The 26,103-nt window shown below is 41.2% G+C and overlaps 1 protein-coding gene across 1 annotated transcript in view; it reads right to left on the bottom strand.

Annotated features, from left to right (window-relative positions):
* The window catches only part of ACOX1 (acyl-CoA oxidase 1), a 48,015-nt gene that overhangs the window by 8,758 nt on the left and 13,154 nt on the right, over positions 1-26,103 (bottom strand). Inside the window, exons 7-13 of the mRNA XM_076205708.1 lie at positions 23,878-24,038; positions 21,047-21,209; positions 13,988-14,178; positions 11,737-11,852; positions 10,208-10,347; positions 6,255-6,401; positions 3,197-3,360 (exon numbers count right to left, since the gene is read on the bottom strand). Of these exons, the coding sequence (XP_076061823.1) occupies positions 3,197-3,360; positions 6,255-6,401; positions 10,208-10,347; positions 11,737-11,852; positions 13,988-14,178; positions 21,047-21,209; positions 23,878-24,038 (1,082 nt within the window). The remainder of the gene's footprint in view (positions 1-3,196; positions 3,361-6,254; positions 6,402-10,207; positions 10,348-11,736; positions 11,853-13,987; positions 14,179-21,046; positions 21,210-23,877; positions 24,039-26,103) is intronic.

Genomic DNA, 26,103 nt, shown 5'->3' with positions numbered 1-26,103 from the left:
TGAAATAGTCGAAAAACCACTAGCTGCCACCATGTCGGGTGAATGATACGCGTGGGAAGCTCGTACACACTGTTTATTATTATGTAAGATCGGCCAACATAGGCATCGACATGCGCAATAGTAATGGAATAGCAATGGTAATAAGAATGTTATGCAAAGCAATAATACAACACAACTCTTCAATAATTCTAGCAGGTTTCTTCTTGTCTTGCTCTGACAGCGTAGGAAGAGAATTCATAACTTTTTTGCACTCAGGTCCCATGACAGTAAAAAGCGTGGCTGCTACTATTTCCATTCCCTCAGTGTTTTCTGTTCCATCACCATTTTTCAATTTTGACCTCAGATTAGTAGCAATAGTGTAGTAGTGCCATGAGTTTTCAAAATCCTTCCAGTTCTCCACTACGTCCCCTTTCAAAGACATAGGTGGGGGTGCTGGAATCTGGTATGTCGACATTGTAGACTATTCTTCCTCGAGAATGTTATTCACGACGCTGTTACCTACACGGAACACGCCAAGAGGAAGACGGTCACTGCTATGGATGTCGTCTACGACGTCAAACGCCAGGGCACAGCCACTACGGTTTTGGAGGTTTAATTGAGAACATATGTCGTTCACTGTGGCCTAATGTTCGTCTTCAGTAGTAGGAAGTAGGTCTACACTGTTCACGATTAGCCTAGGGCAGCGTAACACTGTCAGCACTACAGATGTGAATGATCTTCGGTCGTCCGTCGTGGGCGTTTACGTAAACAACGTTCACTGTGGCCTAATGTTCGTCTTCAGTAGTAGGAAGTAGGTCTACACTGTTCACGATTAGCCTAGGGTAGCGTAACTCTGTCAGCACTACAGATACGAATGATCTGCGATCGTCCGTTGTGGGCGTTTACGTAAACAGCGAGGGGAAACTTATGTAACATCTGAGGGATACGCATGCACTTTCTCCGAACTCGGCAGTCTGGCATGATTTTCACACGCAAATATTGGCAGTACGTCTATTTTCTTTGTGATTTTCCTATTCCAGGATGTTCACTGAAGTTTATAGCGTATCTCACGAGATGTGGTTTCTTGTTATACGACTAAAAACCATGTAAATAGTCTAAAAACCACTTGCTGCCACCATGTCGGGTTATTAAGACGCGTGGAAGCTCGTACACTCTTTATTATTGTTATGTAAGGTTTACCAACATAAACATTAAGCATGAATATCGACATGCGCAATAGCAATGGTAATAAGAATGTTATGCAAAGCAATAATACAACAAACATAAAACAAATGAACGTAAGTAGAGGAGCGTCTGTATTTATCTCTAATTACTATCCTCATTTTTCTCCCAGTCAGGAAGTCTTCCATCCACTCCAATAATTTTCCTCCAATGCCACCTGTCGATTCTATTTTTCTTATTAATTTCTTGTGTGGTACCTTATCAAATGCTTTTTGTAGGTCTAGATAGGCACAGAAGTTTGGTAGAACATCTGTAGACTTTCTTTCGCTCCTCACTCGGGTTGAACGAGGTCATATTTTTTGGGGAAGCTTCGTTAGAATTTCAGAGTGAAGGAATTTTACATTAATGATGTTTCAAATCAATGTACAGTCACCCATAACTGTCTGACACTTATGGAAAATGTGTTTATAAATAGTTTTTGTGGATTTTTTGGCAAATACTTATCACTTTGTTACGTGGTAAATTGATTTTTTTTTTTTTTTTTTCTTATAATTTCATGGAGGATAGGTGATTCTGGGGTTTCTCATTGTTTTGGTAAATGTTTTAGTAAGCATCCATCACACCATTATTGCCTGGCCACATCTTGTATTATGCATTTATTACAAAAATTGGCAGTGCAAATTTGCCAGTTCTATACATCTGAATACGAACTAAAGAGCACCTGCCTAACTGTCAAAGTACAATTTCACCTCATACTTTGTTTTGTACCCCACAGTCGCCTAAATTATGTCCTAAAGGCCAATTTTATACCCCAAGTTACCCCCGAAAAATTGCTGCTGGGGTTGCCAGTTTTGTCAATAAATAAGAATTTTGCGGTGTCTTTTATAGCCAGTGGATAGGGCTACTTGATCATTACCACATATTTGACCCTCCATGTAATGCCTATTTTTGGCAAATTTTTTAATTTGTGGTATACAATGTATGCCGATGACGCTGTATGGGTTAATTTTGATACCCCTGGGGTCAAATCTTGACCTGAAATTTTTGCTAGAGTGGGATTTTTTTTAACTTAATTCTAAAACTTTGCCATTTCAATTCCTTGTTTATTTCCAATTCTAAATATATAAACATTTATATAACTATGACTTTTATTACCCTAGTTTTTGGTTGCCAGATATTAGTGACCTCTCATGTGACCTCAAGATATCTGAAGTCACTCCTGAATGGTTATTTGGATTTACCTTAAATTTTCAGAAATATATTTTGAGCCCTAAAACTACCTTTATACCAAATTTCAGCAAAATCTCAGTGATGAGGGTGTTAAGCACTTGCTGATCTGACAGAGAATGTCCCCTATCACATGACACTTTTCATTTCTGCATGGCTTTTGTTTCTCTGACCGTACAGTTTACCTCCAACCCAACTCCTCCATTCCCTGCCACATAAAATCCCAAATACTTAAGACTAACTACTTCCTCTAATCTCTCTCCTTTAGGCCTTATCTCAATTACTGCCACCCTCTCCCATTCTACACATCATAACCTTGCTTTTACCACCCCATTTACTTTCAATTTCCTTTGATCACATACCTTCCTATACTACACCACATACATATACATACACACTTGGAATGAACTGAACGAAACAATAGTGTGTGCAAAAACCATACACGAATTCAAGAGCAAACTGGACACTACAAGATACACTGGTGGGCCACCATGAGCATAGCTCCCCTTCCCGTAAGACACAACTAGGTAAAGACAGCTAGGTAAATACGCCAATGCCCCTTTCCCCCAATTCAAAACACACTCGCATCATAATAAATAAAACCTACTTAATCTTTTCTTCCATCTCAGTGTCTTAAGAATGAAGGGTTGCCCTATCCCTGCCAAACTGCTTGGTTCATCAGCAAAGCAGAGAAGTCTTCCTCAGGAAGGTTTACCAGCTACAGCTAGTCTACCTCCACTGCTTTACTGTATGGTGACCTCCCTCCTTAACCACTCAAAATGAATTACAACATGAGAAATCAAAATACCTGTCATATACTTTGCCATCCCAGGAACCAAGTGTTGAGTCCAAAATGTGATCATCAATATCAAAGGCATCCACTAAGTTGACAGCATTAGGTCTTAAGACTGCTAAAAGCTCACACTGCTCCTCCTCTAACTGACCAATGATTTTAGTACTTAGGGCACCACTCTGAAACAAAATAACAAATTTATTGAATATTTTACATTACTGGGTATAATCTAATATTATCTATTATGGGAGAAAGACTGGAGGAAGTGGATAGCAATAAATACTTGGGAGTGAATGTGGCAGGAAAGGGAGGAGTGGAGATGGAGGTAGAATGTAGAATGAGAGAAGCAATTAAATGCCTTGGGGGATTAAAATGTGTAATGAAAAATATATATTTGGGAATGGATGCTAAGAGGAGATTGTATGAAGGGGCGATTGTACCAACAGCAGTGTATGGGGCAGAAACATAGATCATAAGAGAGGAAGAAAGGAAGCGTTTAAATGTGTATGAGATGAAATGTTTGAGAAGTATGGTAGAGGTTATTAGGTTGGATAGAGGGAGAAATGAGGAGGTGAGGAGGAGAGTAGGGGGTGGAAGGGGAGTTGGGAGATAGGGCTGACGAAAGAGTATTGGGATAGTTTGGACACATGAAAAGAATGAGTGAAGAAAGATTAGTAAAAGAGGTGTAGAAGGCAGAGGTGGAGGAAATGAAGAAAATGAAGGACAAATAAGGAAAGATGAAAAGAAGGCAGTTAAATAGCAGTAGTTCTGGCACTTTGGGTTAGATGGGTGTCATGCAGAGTGTCTAAAAAGGAAGGTACAGTGATGGTGAACTGGCTGGTGAGGTTTAATGTTTGTTTAAAAGAGGGTAGAGTGCTGGAGGACTGGAGGAGTGCCTGTATAGTTCCACTTTACAAGGGAAAAGGGAACAAATCTGAGTATAGTAGTTTCAGAGGGATCAGCTTGTTGAGTGTAGTTGGGAAGGCTTATGGGAGGGTCTTGATTGAGAGGATTAGGAAAGGAACAGAGGGAATTGGTGAAGAACAGTGTGGATTTAAACAAGTGGGGGTTGCATGGATCAGGTTTTTGTGGTAAGGCAGATATGTGAGAAAGCTTTAGGAAAAGGTAAGGTTGTTTCTTGGGGTCGTGGTGGGGGAAAAGAATGCTACCACTTGAGTCATAAAAGGCAACAAAAAAAGGGGTGGGGGATAGGATTAGGAATCCTACCACCTGTAGCCCCAAAGGGGACATTCCTAAAAAAAGTAAAGGCATAAGAGGATCTGGGAGTTTTTCAACCAGTACCCTAAGGTTTGGGTCTTTCATTGTGTGTGGATGTGGTATGGATGAGAGTAAAAGGGAAGAGATAGGCAGTATGTTTGTGAGAAGAAAGACGATGTGCTGGCTTTGAATGAAACTAAATTGAAAGGGGGGCAAGTGTGAGTTTGGGAGTGTAGCTGGGAGGTACTCAGGAGTGAGGAGGGGATGAGGGAGAGAAGGGGTGGCTATACTAGTAAGTGGAGAGATAGGTAAGCATGTAATGGAGTGGAAGGAGTTTTCTTCAAGGTTGATGTGGATGAAGGTGAAGCTGGGAAGGGAGATGTGGGTTTTTGTAAGTGCGTATGGGCCTGGTAGTGAGAAGAGCGTAGAGGAAAGGGAGGCCTTTTGGGTAGATTTAAATGAGTGCACAGAGGGATTAGGGAGAAATGTCAATGTAGTTGTATTGGGAGACCTTAATGCCAGAGTAGGAAACAAACCAATAGATGGAGTGATTGGGAAGTATGGAGTTCCAGGTAAAAATAGTGGAGAATTGGTGGAAATGTGTCTTGAAAGAGAGTTGATGATAGCAAATACAGTGTTTAGGAAGAAAGAAAAGCATAAGTACACAAAGGAGAGGGTGGTGGATGGAAGGGTGGCAGAAAGAGCGTTAATGGACTATATAGTGGTGACCAGGAGTGTGGTAGGAAGAGTTAAGGATGTACATGTTCTAAGGGGAGAGAGTGGGGGAATATCAGATCATTTTCTGGAAGGTAAATTGAGAGTGGAGAATAGGTGGAGAAAGAGGAAAAGGGCAGAAGGTAAGGAAGTACTTAGAGTGAACTGCTTAAATGAGAAAGAAAAGGAGAATGAGTATAAGAAGCTGAGAGAGGAGTGGGAGGTAGTGAGGGATAGAGTAGAACTAGGAGTGGAGGAGGATTGGGGATGGTTCAAGGAGGGAGTCATAAGGTGTGCAAGGATGGTGTGTGGAACAAGGAGGAAATAGAAGGAAGGGTAATGAGTGGTGGGATGAGGAAGTAAAGAAGGGTGTAGAAGAGAAGAAGCAGGCTTTCATAGATTGGCTACAAATTAGGTTGAGGGAATCATACAAGAGGTACAAAGTAAAGAGAAAGGAAGTTAAGCATAAGATAAAGGAAGTTAAGCATAAGATAAAGGAAGCAAAGAGGAGAGCAGATGTAAAATGGGGTAAGAGTATGACAGAAAATTTTGAAAGTAATAAAAAGATGTTTTGGAAAGAAATTAAAAGAGGAAGAGGAGGTGAATCAAGTAAAGAAAAAAGTAAAAGGTGCAGATGGAGAGATGATAATGGAGGAGAAGGCAGTGAGAGGAAGGTGGGCAGAGTATTTTAGGGAGCTGCTAAATATGAAGGAGGATAGGTTCAATTTATACATGGATGGGGTGGTATGAGAGGTAAATGCAAGGGTAATGGGCCAGGGATTGGAGATGATTAAGTGGAAAGACTTGGTGGCAATATTCTGATCCCCCACCACAGGGTTAGGCAAAACGAGAAAATGAATATTCAGAGAAATGGTACAGGACAGTAACAAGAATGGGGGACAGCATAACAGAGGGACAGTCACAGTATAATAAAGTATCATCATTTCTCTGTGAATAGAGAGTTCCTCTACCAGAGACAAAAATGATGCATGGCTCTGGTCTGTATGGGTGCCCCATATAGATCCTAAACTATCAGCTGCATGCTACTTAGCAGCTTTTAACGCCACAATAGCATGCAGCCAATACCCCAGATGGGGTATAACAATAATAACAAAAATAAATAAATTAATTAATTACTTACCATTAAAAAGTCTCCTGAATTCTTAAGGATATGGTAGACAAGATATAGACGACATAACTGCCTGAAGATGTTACGAACTCCCAAACTCAGGTCACGTTCCTCAACATTTCGTACATACTGATCACATACAAAATATAGTGTGTGTACCTGTAAGGAATGAAGAGATTCATCACCAATTTATTTTCTCAGCCACACATGATTTTACCAAATCAGCCTAAATAATCTAAAACAAGTTTGAGGTGAGATCTGGAATGAATGTAAATGCAATGACAACGAGAGATATAAATGTTAGAGTATGAGAATTGGTGATGGCTAATACCATGTTTTGGAAAAAAGACTCTACAATAACTTGCCCCCAGTACCAAATAATTCTTTTTCCCATCATGCAACACTATTCCTTCCTTTAATGAACATACAATAAAACTGAATCTTGTCTGCCATGGTTCCCTACATTCTTTATGTATCCAGTTTGAGATTCCATCAGGTCCTGAAGCTTTCTCACATCCAATTTTGATAAGATGAGAAAGAATTTAATACAACTGGTCACTTACGAGACCAACCCAGGGGTCTATGACAGGTTAAGATAAACAGTCAGTCCAGATGTAATTAGCACAGTCAGGTGTCTGGTCACGGAGGGTAACATGCACACCTTGAGTCAGGTCACTTACAAGCGTGAGGTCAACATCCCAGTCAGCAATTCAGATGAAATGTACAGTAACCTAACAGCTTTAATTCTAAATGCACAAAATTCTCCTCAAGTCAATACAGACGAATAGTAATACTCCCAAATGGATGACAGACAGGCTGAAATATGAAATCAGAATGAAAAGAGGACTTTACACCAGAATTAAAAACAGGAAAACACACGTTAGATCCAAATATAACAATATGACAAGACTGGTTAAAAAGAACACGCACACAGCAAGATGTAACTACAAAATTAAGGTTGCCAGACAAGCAAGATCCAACCAAAAAGGATTTTTTCATCTCTACAGAACAAAAAAAAGAAGGAAGGGATAGGCCCAATTAAAAACAATGAAGATGTCATGATTGAATAGGAGGTAAAATGAGTGAGGCATTCCTCAAATATTTTCTCTTGGTGTTTACTAAGAAGTTAGATGAGGTGCCTGACTGCAATCTGATTTTCAGTGGGGATGAAGAAAGAAGACTATCTAATATCAACATTAGTAAGGTAGAAATCAAACATATTGAAAAACTTAAAGATACAAAATCCCTGGGTCCAGACAAAATTTTTCTGAAAGTGCTTGAAGAATATAGATTTGAAATATGCAACCAGTTAACAGAAATACTTAAATAAGTGGTAGGGGAGAACACCACCACTGGGTGTTCCCACTTGAGTTGCAAAAGGAGACAAAAACAGGATAGGGATAGGACTAGGCATCCTACTCTCTGTAGACCCAAAAGGGGCATAAAAAAAAGTGTAGTTGGGAGGGTTGTGATGGTATCATATCATTATATATATTATATCTATGTACTGCATTGTAGCATTGTATAGTTGTTGTGTATTATACTTGTTTTTTTTCCATTACATAATTATCATAGATTTTCTTGTAGATTGATTTTATTGTCATTGTAATATCTAATTACAATTCTGTGTGCCTTTGTAAGGAGAACCAAGTGAATCATGTATGTTTCCGGTGTCAACTCAAAGCTTGGCATCGTAGTTGTTACTCTGTCTCCTTACTACACATATTTGTTTTATTGCTTTGGTAAAAAAAAATTATATAATACATATTTGCAGTGATTTATGTGCTTTTATTTAGCCACATTATAACACTGTGGTAGCATGTGGTACAGTTTTTTTTTTTTTTTTTTTTTTTTTTTAATGAATACGGTGGACAATTCTCGAGTGATAAGAATGCGTGTGTGTGGACGTGTGTGTGTGTGAGGCTCCCGTATATCTAGGGATTTTTCGCGCGGGGGGGAGTGCCAAAGGAGGGGATAGGTTTCTAGTGACTTGTGAATGGTTAATCTAAACATGGCTCTCAATTGCGGTGACTAGCTGAGCCAGTGGCAGCCGCAATTAAGAAAACAAATTTGAAATTTGTATGGAGAAAACGACATGCCAGTGGGCCGAAGCCGAGCGTGCATGTAAGTTGAACAAAGGTGCCAGTGTCGGAGAGGGTCATAAACCATCTACCCACCCCCCCAACCGCACCTCTCAAACCGAGTAAAAGGCTTTGGTCGGATAGACTGCTCCTCCTCCTCCTCCACCCCTCCGTCTCCCCCCTCCCTCGCATCCACCGCGACCAATACGGTGTTTATGGAACTCGATCTGTATGCCTCGTCCAAGATAATTCTAGCTTCATGTCGTCAGCTGTATTATAACCTAACGTACGTACTTTATTCGAATATATAACATCATGATGAAGGATAAAGTTGGCATCATTTTGGCCCTCCAGGTATTAGTGATTTTCATCAACTTTTTGGGTCGGTTGAGAAGTTCAGAGGTTCCAAAATACGACCATAAGGTTAAAGATCGGATTGAGAACTATTTGACTTGTGATGGCTGTTGCAAACACTTTGGATTTGGCCGATGGACTATATACAAACACCTACTATCGCCCTCTTCCATTACAAAGCACAGCAACAAGGTCAGGGTCGGAACGCATTCGTGTACTTCCGAGGTAAGCAACATCAAACCCGGAAGCAACAGTGTTATAATAGCAATATGTTTGCTATTATCTGGCGACATTCATCAATGCCCTGGCCCCGTGAGGGCCGATGAGATGGATGCCAAGCTGTCCTGTTTGTTGAGCAAGGGCCTACAAATTGTTCACTTGAACGTTTGCAGCCTGACGTCAAAATTGGACGAGGTACGAGAGATTGCCCGGAGGACTACCCCTGCAGTATTATGCTTCACCGAGACCAAGCTGGACGATATGATAGCGGATCCGGAGGTAGAGATCAACAACTACACCATCGTGAGGAGAGATCGTAACCGGGTTGGAGGCGGCGTGGCTGTCTACATACGCAACGACATCACGTTTGAGCAACGGACAGACATGAACAGTGAGTTAGAGGCTTTGTGGATAAACATTCTCTTGCCAAAATCTAAGCCTATCCTCGTAGGTGCCTGCTATAGACCGCCCTGGCAACATGACTTCTATAGTAAGCTTGAGGATGTGTGTTCCAATACCACAGACTTTCTGAACAAAGAAGTGATTATAACTGGCGACTTGAATACTCATGTAGAATCAACCTCAAATACTCTGCATAATGCTCTAAAGTCATTCTGTTCAATGAATGATCTGAAACAAATTATCACAGAACCCACCAGAGTATGTGCCACTGCTAATTCTGTTATTGATCTTATTTTGGTATCAGATGTTCAGAAAATATGTTCTAGTGGAGTAATTGATATTGGTTTGAGTGACCATAGAGCAACGTATTGTATCAGGAAGGTTTCCAAACAACAAATCAATCAGCATAAAACCATAAAAATTCGTTCTCTTAAGCATTACAGTAAGGAATTGTTCTGCGAAAGGTTGTCCGCGGTTAACTGGTTTTCAGTCGTCAATTGTACAGATGTTGATCAAGCTTGGAATAATTTTAAAGCACTGTTCTTGGGGGTATTAGACAATTTAGCTCCAGCAAAATCAATCAGAATAAAACAACGTTCCGAGCCGTGGCTTTCTGGTGACATCTTGAAAATGATCAACAGGAGAGATAAGGCTTTAAAAGAGTATAAGAAAACAAAAGATCAATCTGTTTTCGCTATGTATAAGAAGTTACGGAACGAGGTTCAGGTTATGGTAGACAGAGCTAAGGTAGGATATTACAGCTCAATAAAATCACATATTAGTTTGGACAATTTATGCAAAGTGCATCACCAAAATTGAAGAGACATATATAATGTCACAGAGCTATAGAATAAATATATGCAATTTACTCCACAAAAAGATTAGCAATAATGTAGAAGGAAATCCTACCTTTGCACATTTGACAAGCTGGACAGCACATCTGTTCCAAGCCAATTCATACTTCTGTCCTTCATCACAATACTGTTGGAGACGCTTGGCAGCTTGGTTAACAAGGAAAGACACTGTGTGCTGCATGGCATCCACCAGTTCTACAAATAAAATATAAATTGTTTAGAATTTTACACTAAATAACTAAGCTAAACTGAAGTAAAAAAAATTGCATGCAGAGTCCACAGAAAAAAAAATAAATGAATACAAATAAAAAACAAGGATGAGATGGATGGGGTGAAAGGAGCTTTGACCAAGAGGGGAATGACTGTTGAACAAGGGAGAAACAGGGGATATGGGGAGTAGAGAATGGCTGTATGTGAATGATATTCTGATGCAGCTCAAAGGGATTTCTCCCCATTTTCTCTATTTTTTGCATGAGGGGATGGAGAGTGAGGGAGGGTTGTCACCAATTAAGTGAAGTGGTCTTGCTGTGAATGTATTGTATCTTGCTGCATTTCTTCTGACCTGGGCAGTGAACAGGAGACAGGGATGACCCTTCATTCGCTAGGATCTAAAATGAAAGGATAACAAGGGTGATGGATAGGTGTATGCCTTTGCTTGGCTATCTCCCTTCTAAGGGGAAAGAACCCCTTGGTATATAGACATATATACCAAATGGATTTTGCCAATATAAGGGCTGGGTGCCCAAGTTAAAGCATTCACCCATTGTACATCCAACCAATACCCACTTGTCACTCTTCCATCTTAACACCTCATACTCATCTCTATTCCCTACCACAACTGCTAGAGTCAAAGTTAAGGGGGGCTACCCCCAAACATTCCTTGGGCTCATATCTCACTTCTGGTTCATCCAATTGCTTTGAAATTTTAATATATTGTTTGTTGGTGTAATGGGATGTTATTCTGTGAATTTCATCAAAATTAATTTTTCACTTAATTCCTTTGAAAATTTTATCACAGAAACTTTGTTCATATATCTACATTTTGTAGGAATTAGTAGTTTTCTTTTCTTTTCTTTTTTTCTTCAAAGGAAGTTTTTTTTTCCAAATTTTTTTTAGGGCTCCTGACTTTTTTTTTTTTTTTTACAAATTAAAAAATCCAATTCCTACAAAAAATTCTATTTTTGTTGAAGTATAAAATGATACCTAACATGAGTTAATCAGTTTTTACCGATTTTGTGAGATTATGTGAAAGTCCAAAAAACATTTCAAGATATCGGCTTCTATCTTTTTTTTTTCTTGGCATTAAACAAAAGTCTTACAATACTAGGCCTTACATGACACACACACTTTTTCCCCATCACAAGGGAGGTAGCCAAAGTCAAAAGCATAAATCCACTCCACACCCATTTCATCCCCACACACTCCACTCCCATTCACCACCCCTCTTGACTCCTCCTGGATGATGGGTGATGCCTACACACATGATCTCAAGAAATCTATTAAGGTGAACAAGTTAGAACATGCTCAGAACTGCAACAAATATCATTATATCTACAAACTTGACTGCCTACCAAAGACACTTACTCTGGTTTGAAAGTCTTGAAACCTCCTGAGCAGATGTAGGCTGTGCACTCAGATAAGACACTGAATGCAAAACTTTATTTCCTCTCCTGGCTTCATGATAAGATTTCATCAGGTACCTGCACAACAAATATCATAGGTCACATAATGATTCCCAAATCATATGGGTTTTATTTATCATTTGAAATGGTATCTATTTTTTACATAATCAATACAAATACATACATATATCAAAGGCTTTTTCCCCCTTTATAAGGAGGAAGGCAGATGTGGAGGGAGTGAACATGAGAGGACGTCCTAGGATGAGGTGGATGGATGGGGTGAAGGGGGGTTTGGGGAAGAGGGGAATATCTGTTGAGGAAGGACAGGAGAAGACAGAAGACAGGGGTGAATGGAGAATGGTTGTATATGGATGATGTTGTGATGCATGAGGTGAAATGGGCGGGGGGATGGGGGCGAGGTAGTATGTGTGAGCAAAATTTGACACAGCCCAAAGGGATTTCTCCCCGTCTTCTCCTTTTATGCAAGGGGGGACAGAGAAGGGGGGGTTGCCGATTTAATGAAGCAGGCTTGCTGTGGATGTCCTGTGTCTTGCGACACTGCTTCTGACCCAGGGCAGTGGACAAGGTGCAGGGATGACCCATCATCCAGGAGGTGCTAAGATAAGAGGGAGGGTGGAGGGGTGTGGAGTGTATTTCGGGATGGAGTGGGTGGGAATGATTTTATGCCTTTTCCTTTTTGGCTACCTCCCTTGTAAGGGGGAAAAAGCCTTGGTATATGTATGTGTAAGGGAAGTAACCAAAAAATAAAGGCATAAAAACCACTCCCACCCATTCCATCCCTAACATACTTCACTCCCCTCCACTCTCTTTCCTCTCTCCATCTTGCCCACTGCCCTGGTTCAGAAACAGTGTCACAACCCACAACAAGGCCGCTTTATCAAATCAGCGAAACCCCCCCCCCTCTCCTTCCCCTTATTCAGAAAAGGAGAAGACGGGGAGAAATCCCTTCAAGCTGCGTCAATTTATTTCTCACACATACTCTCTCACCCCCATCCCCCACCCACTCCCCTTCATGCATGACAGCATCATCCATACACAACCATTCTCCACTCACCTCTATCTTCTGTCCTCTCCTGTCCTTCCTCAACAGACATTCCCTTCTTTCCCAATGTACAAGGGGAGAGGATGGCAGCAAATTGGAAATAAGTATTAAGGGAAAGAGACAGGAGGAAGTGGATAGTTTTAGATACTTGGTGGAGAATGTGTCTGGAAAGGGAGGAGTGGAGGTAGAAGGGGCAATTGTGCCAACAGCACTGTATGAGGCAGAAACATGGAACATAAGAGAGGAAGAGATTAAATGTCTGAGAAGTATGGTAGGGGTTACTAGCCTGAATTGAATGAGAAATGAGGAGGTGAGGAGAGCAGGCATGGAAAGGGAGTTGGAAGCTAGGGTTGATGAAAGAGTCTTGGGATGGTTTGGACACAAGGAAAGAATTGAGTGAAGAAAGATCAGTAAAAGAAGTGTGGAAGGCAGAGGTGGAGGTAGTGAACATGAGGGGGCAGCAAAGGATGAAATGGATGGTAAAGGGGACATTGGAAAAGAGGGGGATGTCTGTTGAGGAAGGAAGGGAGAGGGCAGAGGATAGGGGTGGAGGGGGGTTGGGAAGTGTGTGTGAATGATATTTTGACGCAGCCCGAAGGGATTTCTCCTCATCTTCTCTTTTTCTGCATGAGGGGACAGAGAGGGAGGGTGACAGACTAAATAAAGTGGCTTTGCTGTGGATGTGCTATGTCTTGCTGCACTGCTTCTGACCCAGGGCAGTGGGTGAAATGCAGGAATAACCAGTCATCCAGGAAGAGCCAAGAAAAGAGGGAGGGAGGGGTGGTGAATGGAAGTGGAATATGTGGGAACGAAATGGGGGTGGGAGTGTATTTATGCCTTTGACTTTGGCTACCTCCCTTGTAAGGGGGAAAAATGCCCTTGGTATATGTATGAATGTATGTTAATGTTTAAATGTGCTGTAGTTTCCAGTTTACTAGTAGCTGTATCATGTATCAAGACAGTAAAAAAAGGATGGCTTAGCTCAAAGAAGGATAGCATTTGTCCAAGCTCTTCCACCAACACCAAATGGGCACATTATACCCCAACTCTTCAAGGAGGTACGACCTCATGGGACCAGAGAGCCCTAAATACACACACAAACCTTCCACTAGACCTGTCCCTACCTATTCAACTAAAGTGAGAATCTTACCTTGCCACTTGCAGCCATAAGACTGTGTTTTCACCTTCATAGGTGATGGCAGCTGTACAGGTGGTGTAGATACGAGGTAAATTGGAAGAATTCAAGTACCCATGTCCACCACAAGCAAGACGGCAAATATCAATACCCTCAGTACAGTCTGTTGAGCTTAGTGCCTTCAAGCCACAAGCAAGGGCATGGAGCTATAAGAAAATGAAAGAAGTATTACATATTCATACATATATATGTATCTATACATACAGTATAATGTACCAATGACCTCCTTCCCTTAACATGGATGGCAAAAATTAAATGATTGACTGAATGAGGCTAAGTTCATAACTTACAAGTCAATAGTGACACCTATGACAAAATACCATCACCTAAACAGCATTGCAACACCATCAACATACATTTCTCCAAGACTAGCTTCAAGCCACCATACCAGAAAACAGGAAAATAATTCAAGAATTTACAAAAATGACAACAAACAACGCAGCCAACCCCCTTTCGATAGTAAAGACACAGAAGGGGCCAGAAGGAAACTAAAAATCCCCAAAGCTGAAGTCCAGACATGATCTCAACCATCCACCTCAACCACCTCACTTGTACAACACTTGCTGACACAAACCAATACACAAACACTTGGACATGTTCTACCTGCCCTCCAGTAACCCCAATCCCACCTCCCCAACCACAGCCAACACCCTTACCCACTCCCAATTTCCCTTTGCCCTTACCCCCGATTAGTACTCCCCTTCCTTTGTCCCCGATCTCTCCTTTCCCCCCCTCTGACCCAGATCCTACACCTTCCCCACTACCACCCCAACCTCAACCCCAAACGGCAACATACAACACATACAAAACACACAACATCAACATATTACAACACAACATTGACGGCATTAACACTAAAAAACATGAACTTGAACACTTTCTTAAACAACACAACATACACATTGCAATTCTACAAGAAACAAAATTAAGACACTCACACAAAACACCATCATTTCATAATTACACCACCATCAGACAAGACCGGACTGACGGCAATGGCGGTGGACTCATCACCCTGATCCACCATTCCATCTGTTTTGTGGACACAAGTGCCACAACCAAAATTCTCCTCCCTACCACAGATAACACAACAGAAACCCAATCCATTCGTATCCGCACAGGCAACAATTCAACACTAACAATAGTTAACATGTACATTCCCCCCCAATCATCCCCCACAGTTCCAAACACCTTCAGACCTCAACTCAGCCAACTAACCTCAATCCCCAACCTGATCATGGGTGGTGACTTCAACGCCAAGTCGTCTGCCTGGTTTGTCGACAACCCTGACACAGACAGAGGGCTTGATATACAGACTCAATTCGACTCATTGACTATCATGAACAACACGCATAATCATACACATATCCCATACCAAGCCCTCTACACTCCCTCCTCTCCTGATATCACCTTTTGCTCCCCCTGCCTAACCCCAACAACATCATGGAGAGTGGTCGGAGCCCTTGGTTCTGACCACCTTCCAATCATCATCACCACCAAAACAAGATGCACCCCAGCTGGCCACAGACACACTTACACCAATTACAAGAGAGCTAACTGGGAAGCCTTTAATGAAGAGACAGAACAACATTTTGAAACACTTAACAGTACACCAATCACAAACATAAACAATGCTGTGCACGCTTTTAATACAATCATACAAAACGCAGACAAGAGATACATCCCTAGAGGCAACAGAAAATCACACAACCCCAACTTCACACCAGAAATCCAAGACCTCATCAGACAACGTGACACACTTAAACACGATACCCCCACACCTATCCCTCAAAACATAGCAGACCAAATACAAACACTAAACACTGTGATTGCCAATAAAATACATGAACAAAAAACACAAAATTGGCAAAACTTTATCAATACACTTGATCACAAAACAAACACCAGCAAATTGTACAAAACACTCAACAGCATCACACTATCCAACACTAACACTACACGCTCTCACGCAGCAATAATCACAACAACAGATAATCTACCCTCAAACAGACAACAAGCAAACGCACTCATACGTCATTTTGCACAGACGAGCCATCTTACATCTCACCCTGACGACCGACGCACCATTCGACGTAAGAAAGACTTTCCCACAGACTCAGACTATACACCCTTCATAGACAGTCAGACAAAACTCATAATGCATAGTCTCAAGCACTCATCTGCCTGTGGCCCTGATAACATAAGCAACATCCACCTAAAACACATTGGACCACAAGGTATACACGCACTCACAAACATTGCAAACTACAGCTATTCACACAACACTATACCCGACATCTGGAAGCATGGTAAAATAATCACCATTCCAAAACCGAACAAAGACCCAACAATCCCAACATCGCACCGGCCAATCACACTTCTCTGCACCCCCTCTAAAGTCATTGAACGCCTAATACTTAAACTTGTCACACCATATATTCCCCTTGCTGACTCACAACACGGTTTTAGGCCACTACACTCCACAAACACTCTTCTGACAAACCTCACACAAAGAATTTTAGATGGCATCAATTCAGATAGGCCCCACCACAGAACACTTCTTATAACATTGGACATTAGTAAAGCTTTTGATGCTATCCCCCGCCACAACCTAACAAATAAAATATATAACACAGACATGCACAATAACACCAAAAGATGGCTGGCCAATTATCTGGCAGGCAGGAATGCTCATGTGTCATATAATGGCCAATCATCGCACATCAGAAACATTAAGAACGGAGTACCACAGGGCTCAGTTCTATCCCCCACATTATTTAATCTATACATGCATGACTTACCCACGCCAGACACCTCAGAAATACAAATCTCTTCCTACGCAGACGACATAACAATCACATGCACACATCGTAACACAGACAAAGCTGCAGAAATAATCCAGCCTTACCTTGACACACTCAACACATGGTTCATCACAAACAGACTCAAAATAGCTCCAACCAAATCTACAGCAACACTTCTCACCAACTGGACAAAAGAACACAAATACATACCTCATCTCTACATCAACAACACTCTAATACCACACACAAACACACCGAAAATTCTTGGTGTAACATACGATACATCCATGTCTTTCAAACAACACCTCACAAACATAAAAAACAAATGCACACCTAGACTTAACGCACTTAAGTCAATCACTGGAACAACATTTGGACAAAACAAAGAAACTAATATAACAATATACAAACAATGCATACGCTCAGTGATGAATTATGCGAGCCCTGCATGGGCTCCTAATCTCAGTGAGACACACCACAACACCCTTCAAATCATACAAAACAAAGCCCTAAAAACAATTACAGGCTGCACAAATACATCACCTACAGACCATTTACACCATGAAACAAAAGTCCTCAAAGTCAAGGACCACCTCGACATGAGAGGCACACAAACACTTGCTGCAGCCACCACAAACACATCACACCCGCTACACTACATAGCAGAACACCCACACACACCAAGAAACATTAAAACTACACCCAAAGACCTTTATTACACACAGATACTCTCTTCTCTTCCTCCACAACCACCAAATACCAGCCTCCGGAAACATATTCATAATCATATCACTCACCGCTCCATTAACACACTGAAAGACAACACACTGCTGCATGCCAGACCCCCTGATATCCACCCTTCTGAATCCTCTCTCCCACGTAAGGACAGAGTCCACTTGGCCAGACTGCGATGCGGTCACCACCCAGCACTTCTAAGCTACCAGAAGAGGCTGGACGACCGTGTTGTGAGCAGCTGCCCAGGATGTAACACTTCACCCCATACCATACAACACATAATGGAAGACTGCATTATACACAATCATGCACGCAAACAACACAACATACACTCTATAAAGGATTTGTGGGAAAACCCAGTTTCGGCTGTGGCCTTCCTTGGGGAGACGGGACTGCTCGGACAGACAGTCTAGGGAACGACAACAACAACAACCACCTTGGCCAAACTGCAATAAGAGCTTTAACAGACATTTTCAACTACTGACTGAACAACAACATCCCAAACATCTACAAGAACTCATATAATACCATTCTTGAAGCCAAACAAACCCCAACAGAATCACACATCATACTGACCAATCTCACTACTATCCAAAACATCTGAGTTGATGAAAAGGTAGCAAGAATCAAATCAGAAATACTGACCTCCCAAATCAACATGGTTTCAAAGAAGGCTATTCTACTAGCATGCTGCTCACATACATCAAACAAGTACTAGAAGGATTCAATATAAAGCCCCACCAGAAAGAACAGTGATGATTGCTATAGATATAAACAAGGCTTTTGACAATGTCACCAGACATCTACTATCGAAAAAGATCATTGAAGCAGGTATCTATAACAATGACAATAAGTAGTTAACAAACTTTATGGCAGGAAGACAATGCAGAGTAACCTAAAACAACTATATCCCAGGCACAAAAAGACTGTGGCCAGGCTTATTACCCAAAAGTGGTTATGTGTGAATATTTTGACACAGCCAAAAAGGATGATTTCTCCCAGTTTTCAATGTTTATGCATGAGGGGATGGAGAGGGTGGGCTTGCCATTTTAATGAAGCAGCTTTGTTGTCGATGTGATGTGTCTTGCTGCATTGCCTCTGACCCAGGGTAATGGGCAAGATGCAGGGCTGACTCGTCATCCATGAGGAGCCAAGATGAGAGGGAGGAAGGGGTGGTGGATGGGAGTGCAATGGGTGGGGTTGAAATGGGTGGGAATGGAATTATGCCTTTTGACTTTGGCTACCTCCCTGGTAAGGAGGAAAGAGTCCTTGGTATATGTATGTATATATGTACAAAAAGACTATACAATGGAATCCCTCAAGGTGCAATACTTTCACTTTTATTGTTCAACCTCTTTACAAGTAATCTACCAACTGCTGAACCAAAACTATATGCCAATGTTCTTTCATATGCAGATGATTTAACAATAATAACCCAGCACATTAATGCAAAATAGTAGCAAAAATTACACAACTTGAACTTTAACAATAACTTAGAAATAACAAAATGGAAGCTTCATCCCAGAAATCAAAAGTGACTGTGTTCACTCCAGTCAATCACAAATCTAAAAACCACCTCATAGCAAAATCAAATGGCCAAAACCTTCCATTTGAAAGGAACCCAAAAGGTCTGGGTCTACATGACAGAGAAAATCAACAAAAAAATAAGCCGATTGAAAATCATCACTAGCACCGACTTTGGGAAACAAAAAGAAAATCTAATACATACATACATATACCAAAGGCTTTTTCCCCATTACACAGGGGGTAGCCAAAAAGAAAAAGGCATAGAAATCACTCCCACCCATTTCATTTCCTATATATTCCACTCCCCTCCCTCCCTCTTATCTTGGCACCACCTGGACGACAGGTCATCCCTGCATCCTGTCAACTGCCCTGGGTCAGAGGTAGTGTTGCAAGACACAGCACATCCACAGGAAGGCTGATTCATAAATTCGGCGACACCCCCTCTCCATCCCCTCATGCAGAAAAGGAGAAGACGGGGAGAAATCCCTTCAAGCTGCGTCAAATTTTTTCTCATACATACTTCCTCAGCCCCCCAATCCCCCACCCACTCCCTCTCATGCATCACAGCACCATCTATACACAACCCCTCTCTATTCACCCCTATCTTCTGTCCTCTCCCGTCCTTCCTCAACAGACATTCCTCTCTTTTGTAATGCCCCTTTCACCCCATCCATCCATCTCATCCTAGGACACCCCCTCATATTCACTCCTTCCACACTTCTTTTACTAATCTTTCTTCACTCATTCTTTCCATGTGTCCAAACCATCCTAATAATCTTTCATCAACCCTATCTCCCAGTTCCCTTTCCACCCCTGTTCTCCTCCTCACCTCCTCATTTCTCACTCTAGCTAGCCTAGTAACCCCTATCATACTTCTCAGACATTTCATCTCAAACACATTCAAACTCCTCTCTTCCTCTCTCATGTTCCATGTTTCTGCCCCATACATTGCTGTTGGCCCAATCATTTCTTCATATAACATCCTCTTAGCATCCATTCCCAGATGTCTATTTCTCATTACACTTTTTAATCCACCAGGGCATTTACTTGCTTCTCTCAATCTACATTCTACCTCCACCCCCACTCCTCCCTTTCCTGTCACATTCGCACCCAAGTATCTGAAACTATCCACTTCCTCCAGTTTCTCACCCTTAATACTCACTTCCAGCCTACTGTCCCTCTCTCCCCTTGTACATCTCATCACCTTACTTTTGCCCACATTTATCTTCACTTTCCTTCTTTCACACACCTAATATATATATATACCTATCAACTACGAACCTCTTCCCATTATAAGAGAGATAACCAGCTAAGGCCTGCACCCACTCCCACCTATTCCACTCTCTCATCCACCACCCACTGTTTCTCTCTCATCCACCACCCACTGTTTCCTCTCATTCCTGTCTCCTGCCCACTACCTGGGTCAGAGGCAATGCAGCAAAACACAGCACATCCACAGCTGGACTGCTTCATTTACACAGCAACTCTCCCTCATCTCAACATACAGAAAATGAGAAAATGGAGAAGACAGGAAGAAATCCCTTTGGCCTGTATCAAATATCATTCACAAACAACCATTCTCCACTCCCACCTATACCCTCCCTTCTCCCTCCCCTGCTCAAAGCCCTTTTCACCCCCCATCCATCCATCTTATTTTTGGGTAGATCCCTCAAATTCAATCTATCAACCTCTGCTTTCCACACTTTTTGCTTATCTTCTTTCACTTATTCTTTCCATGTGCCCAAACCATCCCAATATTCTTTCATCAGCCCTATCTGCCAGCTCCATTTCCCCCCACTTCTTCATTTCTTACTTGATCCAACCATACAACTTCCACTATACTTCTCAGACATTTCATCTCAAGCAATTTAAACTCCTCTTTCCTGCCATTTGCAAAGGATGAACTATGCTTTCAAATAACTTACTAATAAATTTCACAGCAACATACCTCAGGTAACTGTTCTAGGTCTCCCTGCTGTACATCAGCTGTGACATCATTGTAGGTATTCCATACTGCTTGAGCAGAGAAGTGAAGTCCAAACACTGTAGCAATTTGGGGTATGACTTTGTACTGCTGTGTCTGATAATCTATGATCTGGGGCTCAGGTTCTCTGAGAGTTAAAACAACACATAAGCCATGTTTTTTTTTTACATTACATTTAATGTTTGTCAATAATATCAGTATTTCATATGTTTTCATTCAGTCATTCAACTTACTGAACATGTACATCTAACTAAAGACTAAATCTACACATTTTGTTCTGGATACTGTCAGGTAATTCTATTTCAAAATAAAGCAGAACCAAGATTTAAGGGTATCTTAATCATGGTGTCAGCCTCTTACCTAAATAAAATAATTTGGCATTAGCAACAACAAAATCAATACTATAATATTTCACATTACTACTGGCACAAGATGAATCATCGTATGTATGACAATTTATTTTTTCTCCTTTATGACCACACTGATGTACTGGGGTGCTGAATCCACAGTTATATATAATCAATAGTTGAAGGACTTTTGGGGAACCCATAAATAATGATGTACCTATAATCCACCAAAGGTTTTATGCGAGTAATGCAGCTTGTATTAGGGTAGGGAATGGAGAGAGCAAGTGTTTTGTGGTGAAGATGGGGTTATCCAAAGGTTGTGTAATGTCACCATGGTTGTTCAATGTGTATATGGATGGGGTGGTATGGGAGGTAAATACTAGGGTGATGGGTAGGGGTTTTAAGAAGTCAAGTTAAAGTGGAAGAAAGTGGGATGTGAGCCAGTTGTTGTTTATGGATGACATTACACTCATGGCTGGGCCTCAGGAAGGCCTGAAGCACTTGTGGTTGAGTCTGGGATGGTATATGAGAGGAGTAGGCTGAAATTAAATGTGGGCAAAAGTCATAAGATGTTCAAGGTGACAGGACAGCAGTGAGTTGGAAGCAAGTCTTAAGGGGATCGTCCATTAGAAAATCAAACTTTTTTAGTTTGGGGTGAAAGTGGCTGAGATTTTTTCCTAGTAATTGTGATTTTTTTCTTCTATTTTCGAGGGGTAATTTTTTTAAATTTTGAAATTGATTCAGAGGATAGACCTTTGACTGGATATTGATTATTTTTTGTCTTTATAATGGGCTAAGATAGATGAAGAAACGGAGGCAGAATTATGATGTTCTGATCAGTCTGTTATGAGAAAAAAAAATCCAAAGTTCATGAAAAAAGCAAATAAAAAACAAAATGTATATATGAAAAAATCCTACTAGTCCTTGACAGGACATAAATTTGCCTCCAAATGTTCTCCCAATTATGCTGAATCCAAAAAGGATTTGCAGTTGAAAATCAGTGAAGGCATTTTGGATATGAATCAAGTTAAATGTGCAAAAATCAAGTTTTTCAGGAATGAGCGTCATAGTTTTTTTTTGTTCATGGTTACTGGTCCCCTTTCATTATTTAGGATGTTATGGTGTTGAAAGGGTATCATAGGCACCACCCTACTCTTTGTTGCATGCTTTTGATTAATTACAGGTTTATATGATGAATCCAGTTAGTATCCACCAGGGTTATATTGCTCAGGTTCCAAGCGTGCACTTTTCCTTTTCTTGGCACGATGCATCTTTGGTGACAGACGATCTTTATCTGCCATCCTAAGCTGTTTTATGGCATCACTGGTTGTTTTAGAGGAAATATTTTCATTTTTTTTTTTTTTTTGTGATTTTCTGATGGACGATTCATACTGTACGGTATGCAGTCAGGTCCCTGTTGCCATATCATATGCTATTATTTATCATACAAAAGCATAAATATTGTGCAAAATACACAGCTTCTTTTGTTAGCAAATATATGTAACAACAGAAAACGTAATATGCAGTACGCAGCGCACATCACCCAGCCACAGTAGGGTGGGGGGGTACTGTATTATATATATATTTTTTTTTATAGTAAAAAGCAAGATACAGCTTCCATACTCAGCCACAAGATAGCTTATGAGCAACACTTTTAGAGGAAATATTTTCAGATTTTCTTTTTTTTTCGTGATTTTCTGATGGACAATCCCCTTAAAAGAAAGCGGCTGGAGAAAGTGAAATGCTTAAGTATTTATGGTCTCATGTAGCAGGGAATGGAGAAGTATGGGTAGAGGTAAATTACAGAGGAAGGGAAATGTAAATGTCTTGGGGAAATGAAAAGTGCCATGAGAAATAGTTACCTGAGGATGAAAGCAAGGGAGACTGTATGAAGGGGTGACTATGTCAATGACTCTATGGGGCATAAACTTGGAATTTAAGAGGCAGAAAGAAAGGGTTTAAATGTGTTTGAGATGAAGTATCTAAAAAGTATGGTGGGGATATGAGGATGGGTAGAGTAAGAAAGTAGGATGTGAGGCAGGCAGCAGGAGTGAAAAGAGAGCTGACAGCTAAGATAGATAAGAGAATACTGAAATGGTTTGGGCATATGGAAAGAATAAGTGAAGAAACACTAGCAAAAAGAGTGTGGAAGGCAGAGGTGAAAGGAGTGTACTTGAGGGGAAGACTAGGAATGGGATGGATGGTTGGGGTGAAGGAGGGGCCTTGGGTACAAAAGGGATGTCTGTCATACATGGAAGAGGGCAAGATATAGGTGTGGGTGGAGACTGATTATAATTAAACAATAAACTGATGTGACCCAAATGAATTTCTTGTTTGTTCTGTAAATTCTTGAGTGAATATAGGAGGAGGGTCACCATGTAATTAAGTGGTGGAGGTCAACATCCTGGATTGTCAGTCTGGAGGAAAAATAATATAAACATCACCAACCCTGGCACTAGTTCCGATTGGTGTCGCACTGCAGAATATCTAGTAGCAATGGTGACAGCTCTCTGCAACTGCCGGCAGGTGTCAAAGCAAATGGCAACACGTACAAAGACCATAGTGCCATAGGCCAACTTGTCACTGGTTGGTTTGATATAAGTCCCATCCTGTCAACACAAACATATATACAATCATCTGTTCCTCCAGTGATGCAGTTCACCATATTATATTACTATATCTGTACATAAGTTATGCTCAAGAGGAGCCAATGACAGGTACATGCATGTGGTGGTCCTTCAAGATGGACAGCAATGCTTCCCATTTTTAAAAACCCGTCAACCCTCTTCCCTCCATCAGAATGTGCAGTCCTAAGGGGTTGGCACTTGATCTCTGTACTGATCCAAAGATCTCTCTCTACCAACTTTAACTGTATTTCTTACACTTATAGGAGGTTCCAAGGACTGTTGCTAGCTGCTATGGGCAGTGGAACTTGAGGTAACAACCAACTGATTGATTATGCTCAAGATCTTTTATATACGAGTATATGCAACCTCTTTGGGTCATTAAAGCTCTCCACTGTTTTATTGTGGCTACTTCCAGATAATTCTATTAAACTTGGAAGCTGATCTGGGAAAAACTGGTATCATGTATATCCCAGTTTCTCCAGAGTACACCCTCTGGCTGAATAAAACTGACTGTTATTTGCCTAAAGAACACCTGCAAAGAGCATAGTTAAGGTAAAGGAGTATCACCAACATACAGGTGAACACCAAGACTTCTCCCCCTTACAAGGGACACAGCCAGTCAAGGTGTGAACATTGCCTGGGTTGTTTTAATGTAGTGATTGCATCTGAGTTGGACCCCATACAATAAGATACAGCAGGTCCTGACAGTGGAAGACAGTTGCAGCTGTTGTTGTTGTTGTTGCTATTGTTGTTGTCATTATTCCCATCTCTTGATGAATGCCATAACTGGAACAGGATTTTCCCACAAATCCCTTATAGAATGTATATTGTGTTGTTGGCATGCATGATTGTGTATAATGCAGTCTTCCATAATGTGTTGAATAGCATGGGGTGAAGTGTTACATTCTGGACAATTATCTGCAATGCTGTCATCCAGCCTCTTCGGGTAACTAAGGGCTGGATAGTGGCCATATTGCAGTTTGGCCAGGTGGACTCTGTCCTCTAGGGAGAGAGGGGATTCAGAGGGATGGATATCAAGGGGTCTGGCATGCAACTATGTATTGTCTTTCAGTCTGTTTATGGAGCAGTGCACAATATGGATATGCTTCTGGAGGCTGATGTCTGGTAATTGTGGAGGAAGAGAAGAGTATGTGTGTGTGATATTGGTACTTGGGTGTTGTTTTGATGTTCCTTGGCTTGTGTGGGTGTTCTGTCATGTAGAGTAGTAGGTGGGCTGTGTTTGTGAAGGCTGCAGCAAGTGTTTGTTTGCCTCTTATGTCAAAGTGATCCTTGACTTTGAGGACTTTCATTTCATGGTGTAAATGATCTGTAGGTGTTGTATTTGTGCAGCATGTAATTGTCTTTAGAGCCTTGTTCTGTTTAGTTTACAAGGTGTTGTGGTCTGTCTTAGTGAGATTAGGGGCCCATGAGTGGCTCACATATCTATCACTGAACATATGTATTGTTTGTATACTATAGTTCACATATCTATCACTGAGCATACATATTGTTTGTATACTATAGTGTTGTTTGAATGACATGGATGTATCATATGTTATGCCAAGAATATTGGTTGAGTGTGTGTGTATGCAGTATGATGATGTTGTTGATAATGAAGCTTAATATGTATTTGTGTCCTGCTGTCCAGCTATTATTGTTTTGTTCCCTACACTGTCTGGCTGAGCAGTCCTCCATCCCTGAGGAATGCCATGGCTGGAACAGTGTTTTCCCACAAATCCTTTATAGGGTATATTTTGTGTTATTGGCATGCATGATTGTGTACAATACAGTCTTCCCTAAGGTGTTGTATAGTATGGGGTGAAGTGTTACATCCAAGACAGTTATCTGTGATGTGGTCACCCAGCCTCTTCTGGTAGCATAGAAGGGATGGATGAAGGCTGCACCACAGTCTGGCCAGGTGGATTCAGAGGGATGGATATCAGGGAGTCTGGTATGCAGTTATGTATTGCCTCTCAGTTTATTGATGGAGCACTGAGTGATATGATTATGGATATGCTTCTGGAGACTAATGTCTGGTAAGTGTGGA

Source organism: Oratosquilla oratoria, chromosome 22 (genome assembly GCF_046742065.1).
Source record: "Oratosquilla oratoria isolate Oo_2021 chromosome 22, ASM4674206v1, whole genome shotgun sequence".
NCBI classification, from domain to species: domain Eukaryota; kingdom Metazoa; phylum Arthropoda; class Malacostraca; order Stomatopoda; family Squillidae; genus Oratosquilla; species Oratosquilla oratoria.
The sequence above is the reverse complement of the archived record's forward strand: the minus strand, read 5'-3'. Positions and strand labels throughout refer to the sequence as shown.